Source organism: Prionailurus viverrinus, chromosome D1, assembly GCF_022837055.1.
Source record: "Prionailurus viverrinus isolate Anna chromosome D1, UM_Priviv_1.0, whole genome shotgun sequence".
In the NCBI taxonomy this organism is placed as follows: Eukaryota; Metazoa; Chordata; class Mammalia; order Carnivora; family Felidae; genus Prionailurus; species Prionailurus viverrinus.
In genome coordinates this window covers 107,495,249-107,512,559 of record NC_062570.1, presented here as the reverse complement: position 1 = coordinate 107,512,559, position 17,311 = coordinate 107,495,249, and the positions used below count along the sequence as shown (strand labels likewise).

General features: G+C 46.8%; 1 protein-coding gene across 8 annotated transcripts in view; it reads right to left on the bottom strand.

The window, feature by feature from the left end:
* LOC125146701 (uncharacterized) overlaps window positions 1-17,018 on the bottom strand; it is a 31,227-nt gene extending 14,209 nt beyond the window's left edge. For 2 of the 8 annotated variants that reach the window (XM_047823450.1, XM_047823451.1), the window contains exons 1-3: window positions 15,310-17,018; window positions 8,701-8,977; window positions 5,066-5,172 (exon numbers count right to left, since the gene is read on the bottom strand). In XM_047823450.1, the coding sequence (XP_047679406.1) occupies window positions 15,869-17,002 (1,134 nt within the window). In that variant the 5' untranslated portion in view covers window positions 17,003-17,018 and the 3' untranslated portion in view covers window positions 5,066-5,172; window positions 8,701-8,977; window positions 15,310-15,868. Of the gene's footprint in view, window positions 1-3,249; window positions 4,418-5,065; window positions 5,173-8,700; window positions 8,978-13,779; window positions 13,816-13,936; window positions 13,954-15,302 lie in introns of those variants that run through there. The other 6 variants (XM_047823454.1, XM_047823455.1, XM_047823453.1 and 3 more) reach the window with 5 other exon arrangements.
* Between the last annotated feature and the right edge of the window lie 293 nt (window positions 17,019-17,311).

The window sequence follows — 17,311 nt, the reverse complement described above, 5'->3', positions numbered from 1 at the left end:
CCCAGCAGTGAGGAGTTATGAAAGCCACAGCCTCTGCCTTCAGGAGCTGCTGTGGGACCAATCAGGCCAGCACGGCCGTTCCCGGCTTTCCGCTCCTGCCCTTGAAAGAGTCTGTGCAAGGTCAGATTTTTCTAAACGGGAGCCTCAGCCCGTACTGACTCACTGGGCAATCAGACACTTTTTCATTTAAGACTCATCTCCCACTGGTAACAGCTTTTGAAAGTTAGCCTCCAGTGTGTCTGTCCTCCCTCCTACTCAAATGCTCTAGAAGAGCTTCATATTTAAATAAATCTGAGTGTGACTCTCTGGTGAAGTGCAAAACGAGGAAGTCTTCCCAAGTTTGTTTGCCTTAGCTCAGAATGGCATAAAGAATTTTTTCTAGAACTGGTCTCCGTTGCATAGTCTATATTCTTTCCATCTTTGTGGGTTTGTTTGTTTGTTTTTTTCTTTGAATTTCCAAAGAAGAGCTTTGCCACCTAAACCGCAAAAGGGTTGATTACCAATTTCCGTCTTTCTGCCTCAAAATCTTCAATGTCCTACAGATACAAGTCATTATTACCAAAGGACCTGCATCATAGGTGAAAGAGGAATTGGTATTACCCTCACCGGTGCCCTGGGGATCCCAGCTCTGCTTCACTGCCTGGGTAAGGTCATTGCTAAGGAGATAACGCCTGCCACGGCTCACAGGCCTCTCTGGTGACCACATTTCAGAACCAAGAATTGGTGGCCATCTGATGCATGACCTGGCGAACGGCCAGTGTATCTTCGGTCTCAGAAACGGAGATTGTCCCAGAAAACCGAACGCCACAAGGCTGCCCACAGGACAGCTCTCAAAGGCCGTTTTCTGCTGCATTCGTTCCAGGGCCTGCTCAGGGGCCTCTAAATCATTTGGTCCCTGGGTGCTCTCCCAAGCCCACTGTCAAGACACCCGGTGTTTACAGCCTTGATTAGAGCAGACATTCAAACAGTCCTTCAAACTGCCCTATCCACAGTTTTCAGTTCCCCCTTTTCAAATCAGTCTCCCCTTTTAAAAAGAAATATATCAGGGGCGCCTGGGTGGCTCAGCCGATTAAGCATCTGACGTCGGCTCGGGTCATGATCTCATGGTTCGTGAGTTCGAGCCCCGTGTCAGGCTCTGTGCTGACAGCTCAGAGGCTGGAGCCTGCTTCAGAGTCCGGGTCTCCCTCTCTCTCTGCCCCACCCCCACTTGCGCTCTGTCTCTCAAAAATGAATAAATGTTTAAAAAATTAAAAAAAAAAAAGACATATCAGCAGTAAATGAACATAACTCTGTCTACTGGTTCCAGGAAGGAGGTGTTATTGTTCTGTAACAAACTGGCTCTTTCCAGATTAAAAAGTAATTACTCTAAAAGAAGCTCTTATGGTTAAAATTAAACCACAGCCCCAAAGCTACTAGAAACTGGACTTTGGACAAACGCCAAAGAGGACAGTCGCGGGCATCTTCCCGAGAAGAAAGGGAAGAGACCCACTAGAAGGAAGAGATCTCCAACAAGTGGTCACATTCGAAAATGAAGTCAAATGTTGGAACGGGTTCAACCACCCTACTTCAGTTAGGAGGCACTTTTTAACAACATTAGGAAAGCGAAACTAGCTGTGGGTGGGGTGGAAACGCTGCCAGGTCACCTTGCCTAAAGAAATCCGACGATTGCGCCTACATGACGGACGTGCAGTGTGGGCACTGCCGTGGCTCTGCTGGACCACGTGGCTACGAGGACCACGCCAGCAGTTTTTGTGGCTCCCCGCCCAGGGGGCTGTACCCACGTTTTGGTGTTCCCTGGCTCGTCACTCGAGGTAACTTGGGTTACTAGCCCTGATTTGTTATTCCGTAGCGTGATTAAGAAACAATCATCTGGGAAAACACAGACGCACACGTGAGCCTGCAAGAAAAGGCCTGGGGGAGCTGAGAGCTTGCTGGGTCATGAGTCTGGGGGCGGGGGCGCTGGAGGGCAGGACCCAGGAGCTCTGGTGAGGTGACTCCAAGGCCAGCCTAGCAGTGCCCTCTCCCGGAAGGCTGGGAGCACACCAAGTGGGCTGGGCGGATCCTGACCAACAGAGCAGGTCTTAAACCCAGTCAGGTGCAGCACTGACCCCTATTGGACAAAATGCTTTTCAACTCTACCAGACGGAGGGCTAAAGTGAAATAAAATCCCCACCAGGTGGCACGAGGCAAGGCACGACCTTCTACGCCTCAGTTTCCACGTCTACAAGACGGGAGCAATGGTGACACTATCTGTCGCCGAGTATCTCAACAGACTGATAGCAGGAGGAAATGAATGAGACGTCACCGCTCTGACCTCAGCCCCTGCCTTCCCACTCTGTGCTAATACAATCCAGGTCACTTCCCGGAGGTGATCTTTCTTTCCAGTGTCTCTGAACTAAGAACAATATGGTCATGCTAGCCTGAGCTTTAGTAGCTAGTAGCTATTAAACTTCTCACTTCTAGTAGCTTTTATAACTCCACAAATGTTTTCAACACAATTTTCAAAGCACTTTTTTCTTATAAGCATTTATCCAATTTAAATCAATTTCCTGGTAATTACATGTTCAGAGCCTAAATCCCCACTAGATTACGAGTCCCCTAAGTGAAGGCCTGTGTGTCCTTTGTCCCCGCTATATCCTTAGTACCGACCTAGCCTGGTGCCCGTTGCATAGTAGCTGCTCGATAAATAGCTGTTGAATAAACACACGGAGGAGTCATAGGAACCGGGGAAGGCCAGCCAGAACCGGAACGGACAAAGTCAGATATGGGGGGAAAGGCTTTTTTCAAGAGGGGCTGCATAAACGAATCTGAAAATCTTAAGAGCAGGATGATGAAAAAGTCTGAAAGTAGTCAGAGATGGTGGGTGCACGCAGAACGAATGGACTAAATGCCACTGGAGTACACGCTTTATGAGGGATAATTACATGTTAGGTGAATTTCACCACGATAATACAAAAAATGAAAGGGCAGAACTGTAATATAATAATTACAATCCTGACGATTTAGACACTCTACAAAAGCCGGGTAAAGTCAACACAAAGACAGTAACTTTTTACACCGTGCCTGACGGTTGACATAGATATTTCCGTAAGTGATTTTGTCTGTTCCTCCCAACAAGCCCATGGACTCGCGGACGAGGAAACGGCGGGGGCAGGAGTTCAGCTGGTGACTTCTGATTTCTCCAAAAGGCCAGGCCACTTGCCCCTGGGGAGTCCTCCCCGCACCCCCACCCCCCTCACCCGGGGAAGGACTTCCTCCAAACAGCTGCTTCTCCCTCCCCTCCTTCTGGGCCCTGCTTCAGGAGTCACCTCATCGGAAAGGCCTTCCTACATACTGTGTCTGAAAGCACAGGCCCCTCACTGCTGCCTCAGGTCATTCTCTCTCCCTTGCCCTGCTTGGTTTTTCTCCAAAATTCTTAGCTCAGGTTACATATGGACACAGTTTTGTTTTTTTTTTTTCTGTCACCTTCTGTGACAGCGCAAGTTCCAAGTGACAAATGTGTCAGTTCTGTCCTCTGTCATAATCCTGACATCCCGCACAGCGCCTGACAAGTAATGGGTGTTTAGCAAATATTTGGTAAATGAAGGAAGAAGCAGAATTTTACCAGGCGCCTGGCTGATCTTCTGGGGCGCCTAGGCTTTCTAGGCCTCACCGCAGAAATGAAATTATAATGTGGCTGGGATAAAACACCAGTTGTTCGAGTCCTGTGACAAGTGCCACCTTGCTCACGAGCGAGTCCCTGCATGCTCCTCTTGTCCCCAGGAGCAGGGCACCCGTCTGTTGTGTCCCTGGCTGTCAGCATGGTGCTGAGTACCTAGTACCGACATGACATCAATAAGGAACAGCGGATTCCGAGTGACGCGGATAAGAATGGAAGAATTGGTCAAACGGAAGAATTGGCCGCAACGCACGCGCCCGGGTCCCACCCTGGGTGTGCACCTCAGGGGTAGGGAGTCTCTGAGGAGGGAGGAGAGGAGGAAGAAGAATGTTCTAGGCAGGGGTCAGAGTCCAAGGCACAGCAGTGTGACCTCAGGAGCCGGTGTAATCTGTGTAGGAACGGCTCCAGAGACCGGATTGATCTGTACCTCGAACCTGCGCACTCACGTCTAACCCCCCGGGGGAAAGCTTGCGGGGCTGGCCTCTCGAGAGTGGTGGTGTGGTCTAACAGAACAGACGACCCTTTTGAGGTGGACAGTGAACTCTGAGACCCAGGGGCCCTCCCAGAATGGTGCTCGGTGGCCTGAGACATTCCAGCCCAGCCGCAGCGGCTGCCTTCTTCCAGTTCCTGAATCAGGTGGCGTGAGGGGAAACTGTCTGGTGTCACTACAAACAACACAGATTAGGAGTCAAACTCCTACAACTCTGACGTCAGCTCTCTTTCTCATTTGAACCCGTGTCTCCGAGTGCAGCTTACGACCTGCAGACAACCACACAAGCATAAAATCCATCATGTATCCAAGCTGACCGCTGCTGCGGGAATGGTTACACCTTTGGTGCAACAAAATATTTAATATGGGGGGGGCACCTGGGTCGCTCAATCACTTAAGCGTCCGACTTCGGTTCAGGTCACGATCTCGCGGTCCGTGAGTTCGAGCCCCGCGTCGGGCTCTGCGCTGACAGCTCAGAGCCTGGAGCCCGTTTCGGATTCTGTGTCTCCCTCTCTCTCTGCCCCTCCCCCGTTCATGCTCTGTCTCTCTCTGTCTCAAAAATAAATAAACGTTAAAAAAAAAATTAAAAAAAAAAAATTTAATATGGGAACATGTTTGCCGCCCTGTGCCTCACATTTTAACTTAGTGGTACAGAAACATCTTTTCAAATCTTGAATAAATCATAAAAATTTTAAAATAAAATTTTGAAATCCAACTCCTGCAGAGAATCCCAAGCTACGGAGTGTAAGCTATGGCCCACGCACGCCTCACACACATGCATACGTGCACACGTATTTTCCTCCAAAGCTTCCTTGTAACATGCCCAAAGAAGCCAGTTCAAAACTCAGGCAAATTATTAAGTTCCGAACAAATTCAACAGAAAGAAGTCACGGCATGATTTGTATAGCTGCCATTACATCTGCTGTTTTCCATGGCACGATTGAGATTTCCTTTCACCTGGTGCTGATTTCAGGAACTGTGACCGTTCACTTTTGTCCCGCACTGCCTGTACGTGGCCCTCCTCCTGTGGGCATTCAAAGTGTGGATGGGTAATTATTTTTTCGCAATTCCCACAGCATGAAGGGAAAAAACAAACAAAGCAAAACGTGTTGTTTGTTTTTATCTTATCTTCCCTGAAGTTCAAAAGGAGTATTTAACCGTCAGTGGAGGCCTGGGCTTGACACAGGATGAAATGCACAAAAACAGCCTCGCATCAGACTGGACCAGCTTGTGGCCGAGGGATGCAAACTCCGGCACCCGTGGAGGTGGGCAGGGACCCCAGGCCGGTGAGCTCTGGCCAACGGGAGAGCACAGGTCCCAGGTGAAGGAGACACAGAATAGGCAGCAAGCGTTGCTATATGGGCCCAGTATGGCCAGATTTTCTCACTTTTCAAGATAATCAAGGCTGGGGACCCTGGCTGGCTCAGTCGGTTGAGCAGCCGGCTCTCGATTTCAGACTCTGCGCTGAGCATGGAGCCTACTTAAGATTCTCTCTCTCTCCCTCTGCCCCTCTCCCCTACTTGCACCCTCTCTCTCTCTCTAAAATAAACAAAATGGGGGGTGCCTGGGTGGCGCAGTCGGTTAAGCGTCCGACTTCGGCTCAGGTCATGATCTCATGGTCCGTGAGTTCAAACCCCGCGTCGGGTGCTGTGCTGACAGCTCGGAGCCTGGAGCCTGCTTCGGATTCTGGGTCTCCCTCTCTCTCTGCCCCTCCCCCGTTCATGCTCTGTCTCACTCTCAAAAATGAATAAATGTTAAAAAAAAACTTAAAAAACAAATAAAATAAAATATTTAAATTAATAATAATAATAAAAATAATCCAGCAGGCTTTAATGTGACTCTCTAGATTTTTTTTAACATTAGCAATCAGTTCTAAAAATGTTTTTAAAAATATTCTGTAAGACAAACACAACACAGCTATGGCCCTGATGGGGTACCCAGCGGCCTGTTTGTGAGCTCGGGGTGGGGGGGGGCAGAAGGTGGGTTCAGCAGGCTCTAGGCCCTAATCTGCCACTTGCGTAATTGCTTTCTGAAGTGGTCACTTCACATCCCAATCGGTTGGTCCCGAAATTCAGTCAGCTGCTGAAGTTGTGTAGCAGCTAAGGGCGCCGATTCTCTTGGGTTCAAATCCTAACCACTACCCACACTATACCTGCCTTGTCGCCTTGGTGGAACACTCCAGGCTCCAACTTCCTCTCCTATAAAATGCGAATAGTAATACAATCCCTCTAATAGGGCTATTACGGCTATTATGGGATTAAATGAAATGAGTTAGGGCAAAGTGCCTAACTACAGAGTAAGCACGGATGATACGCGTCAGCTACTGCTATCCCTAAGTGTGGTGCCTCCCTCCTCACCAGCCATTCACAATTAATTAGTAATCCTGTTCAACAGGACTTCTAAAACCCTCTCCAATCTATCCTCTGGTTTTTGTCCCCACTTTCTCTGCTTTAGTTCATAGCCTTGACCTCTCTACCTTGAACTGTTCATTCTTTTTTTTTTTAATATTTTTTAAGGTGTATTTATTTTATTTTATTATTTTTTTAATGTTTGCTTATTTTTGAGAGAGAGAGAGACAGCACAAGCGGGGAAGGGGCAGAGAGAGAGGGAGACACAGAATCCAAAGCAAGCTCCAGGCTCTGAGCTGTCAGCACAGAGCCTGACGTGGGGCTTGAACTCACAAACTGTGAGATCATGACCTGAGCGAAGTTGGACGCTTAACCGGCTGAGCCACCCAGGCACACCAAGGTTTATTTTTGAGATAGAGAGAGAGAGAGAGAGAGAGAGAGAGAGAGAGAGAGAGACAGAGCATGAGCAGGGGAGGGGCAGGGAGAGGGAGACACAGAATCCGAAGCAGGCTCTAGGCTCTGAGCTGTCAGCAATAGAACCTGACGTGGGGCTCAAACCCATGAACCGGAAGATCATGACCTGAGCTAAGTCAGACGCTCCAGGTGCCCCTTGAACTGTTCATTCTAATGATCTAATAACCATATCTCCCGCTTTATTGAGCACCTACTCAGTGCTCCACTCTGAGCCCCCCTGATGCTGCACCCTGTTGATTACATCTCTCAGCTTGGTAAGCCATGTAAATTAAAGATCTCATGGTGTCATTCTCCCTGTCGCCTACAGAACAAAGGCTAACTTCCTTAACCCTGCATTCAAGGCTGTCCCCAGGATATGCCCAGCTCACATCCTGCCAGTCTCTATCATTTTATTTTATTTTTTTAAATTTACCTCCAAGTTAGTTAGCATATAGTGCAACAGTGATTTCAAGAGTAGATTCCTTAATGCCCCTGACCCATTGAGCCCCTCCCCCCTCCCACAACCCCTCCAGTAACCCTCAGTTTGTTCTCCATATTTATGAGTCTCTTCTGTCTTGTCCCCCTCGCTGTTTTTATATTATTTTTGTTTCCCTTCCCTGATGGTCATCTGTTTTGTCTCTTAAAGTCTTCATATGAGTGAAGTCATATGATATTTCTCTCTGACTGACTAATTTCACTTAGCGTAATACCCTCCAGTTCCATCCACGTAGTTGCAAATGGCAAGATATCATTCTTTTTGATTGCCGAGTAATACTCCATCGTATAGATATACCACATCTTCTTTATCCATTCATCCATCGGTGGACATTGGGCTCTTTCCATACTTTGGCTGTTGTCGATCGTGCTGCTATGAACATGGGGGTGCATGTGTCCCTTCGAAACAGCACACCTGTGTATCCCTTGGATAAATACCTAGCGCCATTGCTAGGTACCTAGCACCTGTATCCCTTGGATAAATACCTAGCAGCGCCATTGCTGGGTCGTAGGGTAGTTCTAGTTTTGATTTTTTGAGGAACCTCCCATACTGTTTTCCAGAGTGTGCCAGTCTCTATAATACTCTCTCTGCTCCGGCTGCACCAAATGACTGTTCTCCTCTCCTGACTGAGCCATGCAGTCCCCAGTCACTGTCCTCAGCAATCTTCTTTCTGAGAATGTTTGCTTGTCCTCTCCTCACCCAGTGTGGACCCCTTCTCACCCGTCTAAGTCCAGCCCCAAGTGGTCACCTCCACCAGGAAGGCTTCTCTGATTGCCCCCCGCCACCAGCCGCAAGGCCAGGCCCTCCCCCTTCTGCAGTTACACCACTCTTAGTACATGGCGCCCTCCTCGCCCGCCTCACAGTGCACGGACATCTACGTGTTGAGAGGTCTGTGTCAACAAGAGACAGGTGGCCAAGGCCAAGAACCTGGTCCTTCGCATTTGTTGCATTCCCAGCTGGCACACAGTAAGTGTTCAGTGTTTGCCGAATGAATTAATGGGACCGGCAAAGGGGGGCATTTAAACACAAGCCAAACCATAAAGTCATTTTCTTTCTCATAAAGTCATTTTTAACACATCCCGTTGCGAGAAACAGGATCTTTGGCAAGTATGCAAAGAAAGAACAGGATAATAGAGATACATAAAATCGCTCGAGAGCCTCGATGCCCTCAAATGTGTGCATTTTGGTTAATTTTAAAGGATATTACATCTATAAAGTTCCAGCTATCTAGATGATTGAAAATATCGGCACTTACAAGGTGGCCTCCGTTTGTCGTGGCGTCTCAATCCTTTTCCTTTCTGTGGCCTCAGTGGAATGCATCTGGTGTCCCAGGAGAAAATGTAATCCATCCAAAGAACAGGCCTGATTATTTCCTTCGTCATTTATATATTGTGCAGTGCAGTTGGAGAGCCCCACACAACTGTCCTGACCTCGTGCCTGTGTGGGCCTCCTTTAAGAGAGGCGACAACTTCTCGGTGCTCAGAGCATCACCAGACGAGGCTAGGAGCAGATGATCTTGGGAAGGCAGAGATCTGGGAAAGAAAGTAAACATCACCGCTTTTTGGCATTTATGTTCTTTAAAACTTGCCACCGAAGCACTCGTTCAACACGCCTCACTGAAGACCTGGACCGGGTTGCTGCCCCGCCTCATTCCCCGCCCCCAGGGCAGGATCGCAGACCCTGCTTTGGCGGGCTTGGAAACCCAGCAGCAGGCCTTGTCTCGTAGGAACAGAGGGGGTAGTTCATCAGGGTGGCTTCCAGTGCAGCTGTGGGCTCAGGGCATGGCCCTGGCGGTTTCTACCCAGTGGAGTTGACACGGTAATAGTTCCCGTCTCAGAGAGTTAGTTGTTGGAAGGATGAAATGACAGGGAGCATGTAAAGTGCTTAGCATGGTGCCTATGAAATTATTCAGATTATCAGAAGAATTCAGGAAATGTTAGCTGTCACCACTTGCAAAAAGATCCCACTTCTAGGGCTGAGCCTTCTGTAGCTTATCTTTACAATTCTGCCCACACCAACTGTGTCTATTTTATTGTCCGACTATGGGATCAGAGTTCCTAGAGAACAGAAGGATAAGCAAGCTATAAACGTCTGACAGTAAATTAGCAGAAATAACAGAGGCAAGGAGAAGAAAACACCACATATACAGATCGCCTGCTCGTGTCCAATGGCTCAAGCACGAAAATGGATGTGGACTCTCAGTGGCCATGAGTGAAGGAAGAACACAAAGGGGCATGTCTTCAAACTACCGAGGGAAAATTCTGTACCTAGACAAACCTCAAATTTGGAATAAAGATATTTTCAGGCATTTGAGGCCTCAAAAAAATGATTTGTTCTAAGGAACAGGGTAAATGATTCTAGCAATTTCCCATTAGATGTTAAATAGTATTGACACAGGTAAAGTCACTTAATGTGACTTCAGTTCATATCACAAACACATGCTGAGTGCCTACTATGTGTTGGTTAGACAGCAGACTAGAACAGGGAACCCGGCAGGCACACATTGATTCCCTCATGGGGCTTATATTCTACTGGGGAGAGATGATAATAAAAAAAGGACAGAAGGAAAATTCGGAGTCAGAGGTGATAAGTGCTACAGGGAAAGAAACCAGGGCCTATGGCTCCAACTTCTAGCGCATGAGAACTACAGTGGATAGAAGAATGAACTAAATGATGCCATCTGGACACAACTAGACAAATCCAGAATGCTAGACATCTAAGAAAACAGGCTTAAATTCTTTAAAAAGTCAAAGCTGTTAAAAACAAAATGAGGGGCGCCTGGGTGGCGCAGTCGGTTAAGCGTCCGACTTCAGCCAGGTCACGATCTCGCGGTCCGGGAGTTCGAGCCCCGCATCAGGCTCTGGGCTGATGGCTCAGAGCCTGGAGCCTGTTTCCGATTCTGTGTCTCCCTCTCTCTCTGCCCGTCCCCCGTTCATGCTCTGTCTCTCTCTGTCCCCAAAATAAATAAACGTTGAAAAAAAAAAAAGTTTAAAAAAAAAAAAAACAAAATGAGAGGAAATTGATGTAGATTAAAACGAGTTAACAGACACATTCAATACATTAGCCCTGAATGCATGCTGGGTCAAGGAAAAAAGGTTATAAAAGATCTTTTGGGGACAAGGAAGGACATTTTTTATTTTATTTTATTTTATTTTATTTTATTTGGAAGGAAATTTAAATATAGATTGAATATTAGATGCTTTTAGAGAATTATTCTTAATTTTTAATTTATTACATTTAAAATGTTTTAATTTACTTAGGTGTTGTGGATGTGGAGGAAAATGTCTTTGTTTAACTTTTTAAAGTTTATTTACTTATCTTAAAAATTTTTTTTTAATGTTTATTTATTTTTGAGAGAGAGAGAGAGAGAGGCACAGAATCTGAAGCAGGCTCCAGTCTCTAAGCTGTCAGCACAGAGCCCGACACGGGGCTCAAACCCACAAACCGCAAGATCATGACCTGAGCTGAAGTCAGAGGCTTAACCAACTGAGCCACCCAGGCACCCCTATTTATTTATCTTGAGGGGAGAGATTGAGAGAGAGAGAGAGAGAGAGAGAGACCTCAAGTTGGGGAGGGGCAGAGAGAGAGGGAGAGAATCCCAAGCAGGCTCTGTGCCGTCAGCTCAGAGAGCAGCATCAGGCTCAAACTCACGATGAACAGTGAGATCATGACGTGAGCTGAAATCAAGAGGCCCACGCTTAACTGACTGAGCCCCCCAGGTGCCCCTGGAGGAGAATGTCTTCATTCTTAGGAGATCCGTGAGGTACTGACAAAGCACAACAGGGCAAACTATTACCAACTGTTAAATCCAGGCAAAGAATAGTTAGTTGCTCTAAACTTTCAACTTTTCTGTAGATTTTTAAAAGTCCACTATAAACAGCTGGATAAAAAGGAAGGGAGAAGATTAGAAAAAGGGTAAACAACTATTTGGAGGAATCCTGCTGTGAAGGGAATGTATTAGTTTCCTAGAGCTGCTGTAAAAAATTACCACAAGCTGCATGGCTTAGAAGAACAGAAATTTATTCCCTCTGGAGACTAGAGTTCTGGAGGCCAAAAGTCCAAAATCAAGGCCTTGGCAAGGGCCACACACTCTCCAGAGGCTCTGAGGGAGAATCCATTTTGCTGTTCCAACTGCTGGTGGCCGAATCATTCCTGCCTCTGGCTTTGGGCTCACACGGCCGCCTCCTCTTCTCTGTGTCTGATCTCCTTTGTCTCTTTCTTATAAGGATGCTTGTGATGGCATTTAGGGCTCACCCAGATGATCTAGCATAAGCTCCCCCTTTCAGGATCTGTAACTTAATCATATCTTTTGCCATGTCAACTAATATTCACCCTTCTGTCATATGAGGCTATATGCACAGGTTCCTGGGATCAGGAAGTGAGTATATCTTTGAGGGGCCACTTTTGTGCCTACCACTGGGAACCAGGAAAATGGGGCGGTAGCCAGAGGGGAATATGTGTGTGGTCAAGAGAGGTTTTGTGTTGTTTTAAAGATGAGATAACAGGTTTAAGATGCGTTGTTGTTTTTTTAAGATGAGAGCAATTACAGCATGTTTATAATAACTGATCTAGTACTTTGCTGTGTGCTGAGGTTTATTTGTTCACTATGTTAGTCACTTTGACCCAGGAAAATTCATAAAGGAAATAGTAAGTTACCTTCAAGATGAAAATCAGGGTTACACTTGAAAATTCAATTAAGAATAATCAAAATGTATGGGAATGCAAGCTGGTGCAGCCACTCTAGAAAACAGTGTGGAGGTTCCTCAAAAAACTAAAAATAGAACTACCCTATGACCCAGCAATTGCATTACTAGGTATTTATCCAAGGGATACAGGTGTGCTGTTTCGAAGGGACACATGCATCCCAATGTTTACAGCAGCACTATCAACAATAGCCAAAGTATGGAAAGAGCCCAAATGTCCATCGATGGATGAAGGGATAAAGAAGATGTCGTATGTATATACAATCGAGTATCACTCGGCAGTCAAAAAGAATGACATCTTGCCATTTGCAACAATGTGGATGGAACTGGAGGGTATTATGCTAAGTGAAATTAGAGAAAGACAAAAATCATATGACTTCACTCATATGAGGACTTTAAGAGACAAAACAGATGACCATCAGGGAAGGGAAACAAAAATAATATAAAAACAGGGAGGGGGACAAAGCAGAAGAGACTCATAAATATGGAGAACAGAGGGTTACTGGAGGGGTTGTGGGAGGGGGGATGGGCTCAATGGGTCAGGGGCATTAAGGAATCTAATCCTGAAATCATTGTTGTACTATATGCTAACTAATTTGGATGTAAACTTAAAAAAAAATAAAAAATTAAATTAAAAAAAAGAATAATCAAAATGTATTGGAGGAGACTTTTTGTCAAACACGGCAGACTGAACACACAATGTTTAACTCCAAACCTCACCAAGATGAAAATAAAGGGATAAATACAGTAAAAACCATAAAGAATGAAGACCGTCAATTCACAAGCCCCATCTGTGCACACGGAATAAGATCAAACATTTGAGGAAAACTTCACACACACACACACACACACACACACACACACACACACACACCAGAAAAGGGTGGAGGGGGGGGGGAGAAGGATTCAAAGGAAACAATAAGAAAAACAGAACAATTAGAAACAGGAAAGTTCTTCCTTGGAGAGCTAAGAGAACATGCACATGAAATAAAAACAGAAATGCTACATAAAAAAAGAAACAATCAGTGAACAAGAGAATCGAAATTAAAAAAAAAAAAAACCCTCAATAGAAAGGATAAGAAGGTAAAGTTAATGACACTGTCCAGAGAGTAGAATAAAAAAAGAGGGACAAAAATAGAAAAAAAGATGAGAGCCCGAACCGGGCTCCAATGTCCTACAGTAGAAGCACAGAAAATGAGACAAGAGGGCAGGCTGACCCGTCGGGAGTGGTAGAAAACAGGTAATTCATATAACGGAAGAAAAACAGGTCATATCCATCTCTGGAAGCTATTAGAGGATGTGGTTGGCCAAAATAAGTCTGGAAATCAAGAGAGAGGGAGAAGATCTAAGATCCAGGCAGTAGGAGATCCAACACAGAAGAACAGAGAGAAGGGTTAAGAAGTCCAGGAAAGTAGCTGTGGAGGAAGCCTGGAACAGAGCCACTCTACCTCAGACCCAGACGACAAAGGACTCAAAGAGGGAAATTGCTGGGGGGAAAAAAAGTGAAATTAATAAATTATCTATTAGGTTTGACTAACTGAACAAAACTATGACATGGGCTTTACAGATCTTTTGGAAACTTGGCAGAAAATTAGCAAAGGGTCTGTAAAAAATGAACAATTTAGGGGTACCTGGGTGGCTCAGTCGGTCAAGTGTCCAACTTTGGCTCTGTTCATCTCACGGTTCGTGAGTTCGAGCCCCGCGTCGGGCTTCTGGCTCTGTGCTGACAACTCAGTGCTTGGAGCCTGCTTCGGATTCTGTGTCTCCCTCTGCCCCTCCTCTATTTGTGTTCTCTCTCTCTCTCGCTTTCAAAAATAAAATATTAAACAAAATCAAAACATGAGTCTATTCTAAATTTGTGTCATGATACTTATGATATGGTGAAGTTTCTACTCCTCGGAAATATTACAGACTTTTAAAAGTACATGGAGGTGGGGCTCCTGGGTGGCTCAGTTGGTTAAGCGTCCAACTCTTGGTTCTCGCTCAGGTCATGATCTCGACGTTCGTGAATTCAAGCCCATGTCAGGCTGTGCGCTGACAGCGCGGATCCTGCTTGGGATTCTCTGTCTTCCCCCCCCTCTCTGCACCTCCCCGCTCACTCTCTATCTCTGTCAAAAAAATAAAGAAACTTAAAAAAATTACATTAAAAATAAGTAAGTAAATGAATGAATAAAAGTACATGGAGGAAAAGGGTGAAATATTTCTTTCATCCTAACACTCCATGGCTGTTTTCTGTCATCTCCTTACATCCCTATCCGAGAGAAAAACACGACCTAAGAACCTAAGTTTTGACACTGATGTCGTGACAGCAGGCACTCAGGGGGTCCTCTCTTCCCTGGGATGACAGTGGATGACGGACGGCATGTGGAAGTCATAAGAGAAAGCCCCAAAGGAGACTGACACAAGAGGAAAGGTCCACGTGATTAGATGAGCAAATAAAAGCCAAAGATGGGAGTGGCGCCTGGATGGTTCGCTTGGTTGAGTGTCCGGCTCTTGATTTGAGCTCAGGTCATGATCCCAGGGTTGTGGGATCAAGCCCCGAGTTGGGCTCCACACTGAGTGCGGAGCCTGCCTGGGATTCTCTGTGTTTCCCTCTGCCCCTCTCCACACCCCCCACTTGCACTTTCTCTCTCCCTCTCTCTCTCTCTCTTAAAAAAAAAAAAAAATATATATATATATATATATACATAAATATATATGATATACATGATATATAATGTATGTCATTATATATGTGTATATGCATACAATGCGTATATGTCATATATAACGTATATACACATATATAATGTGTATTATATATATATAACATGGGTCAAAAATGGAAACAATAATAACACAAATAGTTGAGGTAACTTCAAATTGAGGATGAGCAACTCGAATTTGATGTGCGAAGGGGAGGGAAACCCATGGAAATGGTGATCATGGTGAAGTGACTGAAATAGTGGAGGCCAGCAATTATTCTGGATACATTTGGGGGCTAGTTAGACGGAAGATCCATGAGGATGAGCTTGGTCCAGATGTACGGGGCCCTGCAAGAGGCCTGTCCCGTTACATTGCAAAATTGGCTTACATGGGAGGGCATACATTATAGAAAGAGTAAAGGGAAGAACTTTCAAACCCAACAAACATAATCATTATGATGGGATCTGACTTCTTACTTTTTTTTTTTTCTTCCCTCATTTTCTTTGCTCTTGCCTTGGTCACTCTGGAGCCCTTCGTTCTTCTTCAGGATCCTCTTTGAGAAGTTTTCTTTGCTCGCTCCAGCTTGCTTCTTCCTTCACAACCTCCATTCCCTATCCTTTGTCCTTCCGTAAGTTTCCATTTTTCTCACTATGCACTCCTCTGGATCTCGTAAACCCAATCACACATTAAACGAAATCTTCTAGCCCGTCCCAAATCCCCGTCTCAGACATTTCCCTACAAGTCACAGCTCTTCTCCAAGAAACCAATCTCCACTTGTCCTCGACTTCTCAACACATTTTCAGATCTTTCCTTCCTCCTCAAAATGTTCCCATTTCCCTTTTTCTCACCCTTCTTTGTTTCCATTGGCCCTGGCCTCCACCTTCAACCCCAGAAGCTCTTCATTCCCGTGCTCTCCTTTCCTCTCTCGTGTTTACTTCTTCAGGGTCAATAATGCTCTGCTTGGCTCTAATGTCTCCTTTTTGACTTGCAACACTTCCGCTATCTGCTTCCCTTTCTTTCTTTAGCTTCAGTCCTTCACCTGCCTCCTTCACCACTACCTTCACCTATAACCTCTTTCTCTTCCACGGAAACAGATTCATCAGCAATATCATTCACCCCATCCAAGACATCCTCCTCCACTCCCGCCTCCTTAGCCCCTTCGAGCTCATCATTCCCTTCCACTCTTTCAACAGGAATTTCCATCTCAGCACCAGTAACTTCTATCAACCTTTCAATACTCTCTTCATTTATGCTCCCCATTCCTGAATCCTCCAGCTTCTCTCCACTAGGCCCCAGCTTTTCTGCACTTGACTGCAGTTTATCTCCAGTGGATCTCAAATCCTCTCCACTAGCTCCCAGCTTCTCTCCCCGGGATCCCTGGTTCTCTCCACTTGACCCCAGCTTCTCTCCAGTCAGACTCAGCTTCCCTCCACTCAGACTCAGCTTCTCTCCACTTGACCTCAGCTTCTCTCCACTTGACCTCAGCCTCTCTCTACTTGACCTCAACTTCTCTCCACTTGACCTCAGCCTCTCTCTACTTGACCTCAACTTCTCTCCACCGGACCTCAGCTCCTCCTCATTCTGCCCTAGTGTATATCCCCTGGATCTCAAGTCCTCTCCGCTGGTCCGTACCCCAGTAACCTTCAACCTGTCTTTAAAACCAGACCCCATCCTAGACCCTGCTGTAGTGCCTGCACTTTCAGATTCAGCGCCTATTTTGCCTCTGATTTCTTGCTTTCCCCACATCTCCCTTGGGCTGTTTTTCCCCAAACCTGCTGAAGCCTGTGATGCACCTGCTACATTGGGCAGTAGCTTCACATCCATCCTTTCCTGACTCTGGCCTGACTTCTCTTTCAAGACCCTCTTTTCCACACCGTCCAGTCTCCAGCTCTCAGAGTCAAGCTTGGGGCCCCACATCCTAGGCTTTTGTGTATTTCTACCCAGGAGCTCCATTCTCTTCCCGATCACAATGAGCCCGTTCCAGGGCACCCACAATTTTTCTCGCTGAATCTGCGCCCCTCTGCTTCCTGGCTCCAGGTGCGACCGCCCGTGACCCCGGGCCTGGCCTCGGGCCTTGCCGCGTCCCCTCACTGCTCTGGGCTGCTTACCCCGCACATCCCTCATACCCCAGAGCGAATAGTCTAACGGAACCCCTTTCTCCACAGACATTACCCCTCACCCTCGTCCCTGGCCCACCACCCACCCCTGCTCCCCATTCCCTCCCCCAGCCCCCCCCCCCACCCTCCCACCCTGCCACCCTACCACCCTTGCCCACTAGCCCGCCGCCTTGCCCACCGCCTGGAGGGCGCGCGACTGAGCTAGTGCGCACGCGCAGATCGCGCGAGGCCGTTGGCGCCGCGGCCCGGAGCCGCGGCGCGCGGCTCACTGCCAGCCTGGGGGCGGGGGCTGACGCGGCACGAGGCCTCTGCAACCCCAGAACCCCCGACCCCGGCCCCCACGCCGTCGCCGATTCCCGGC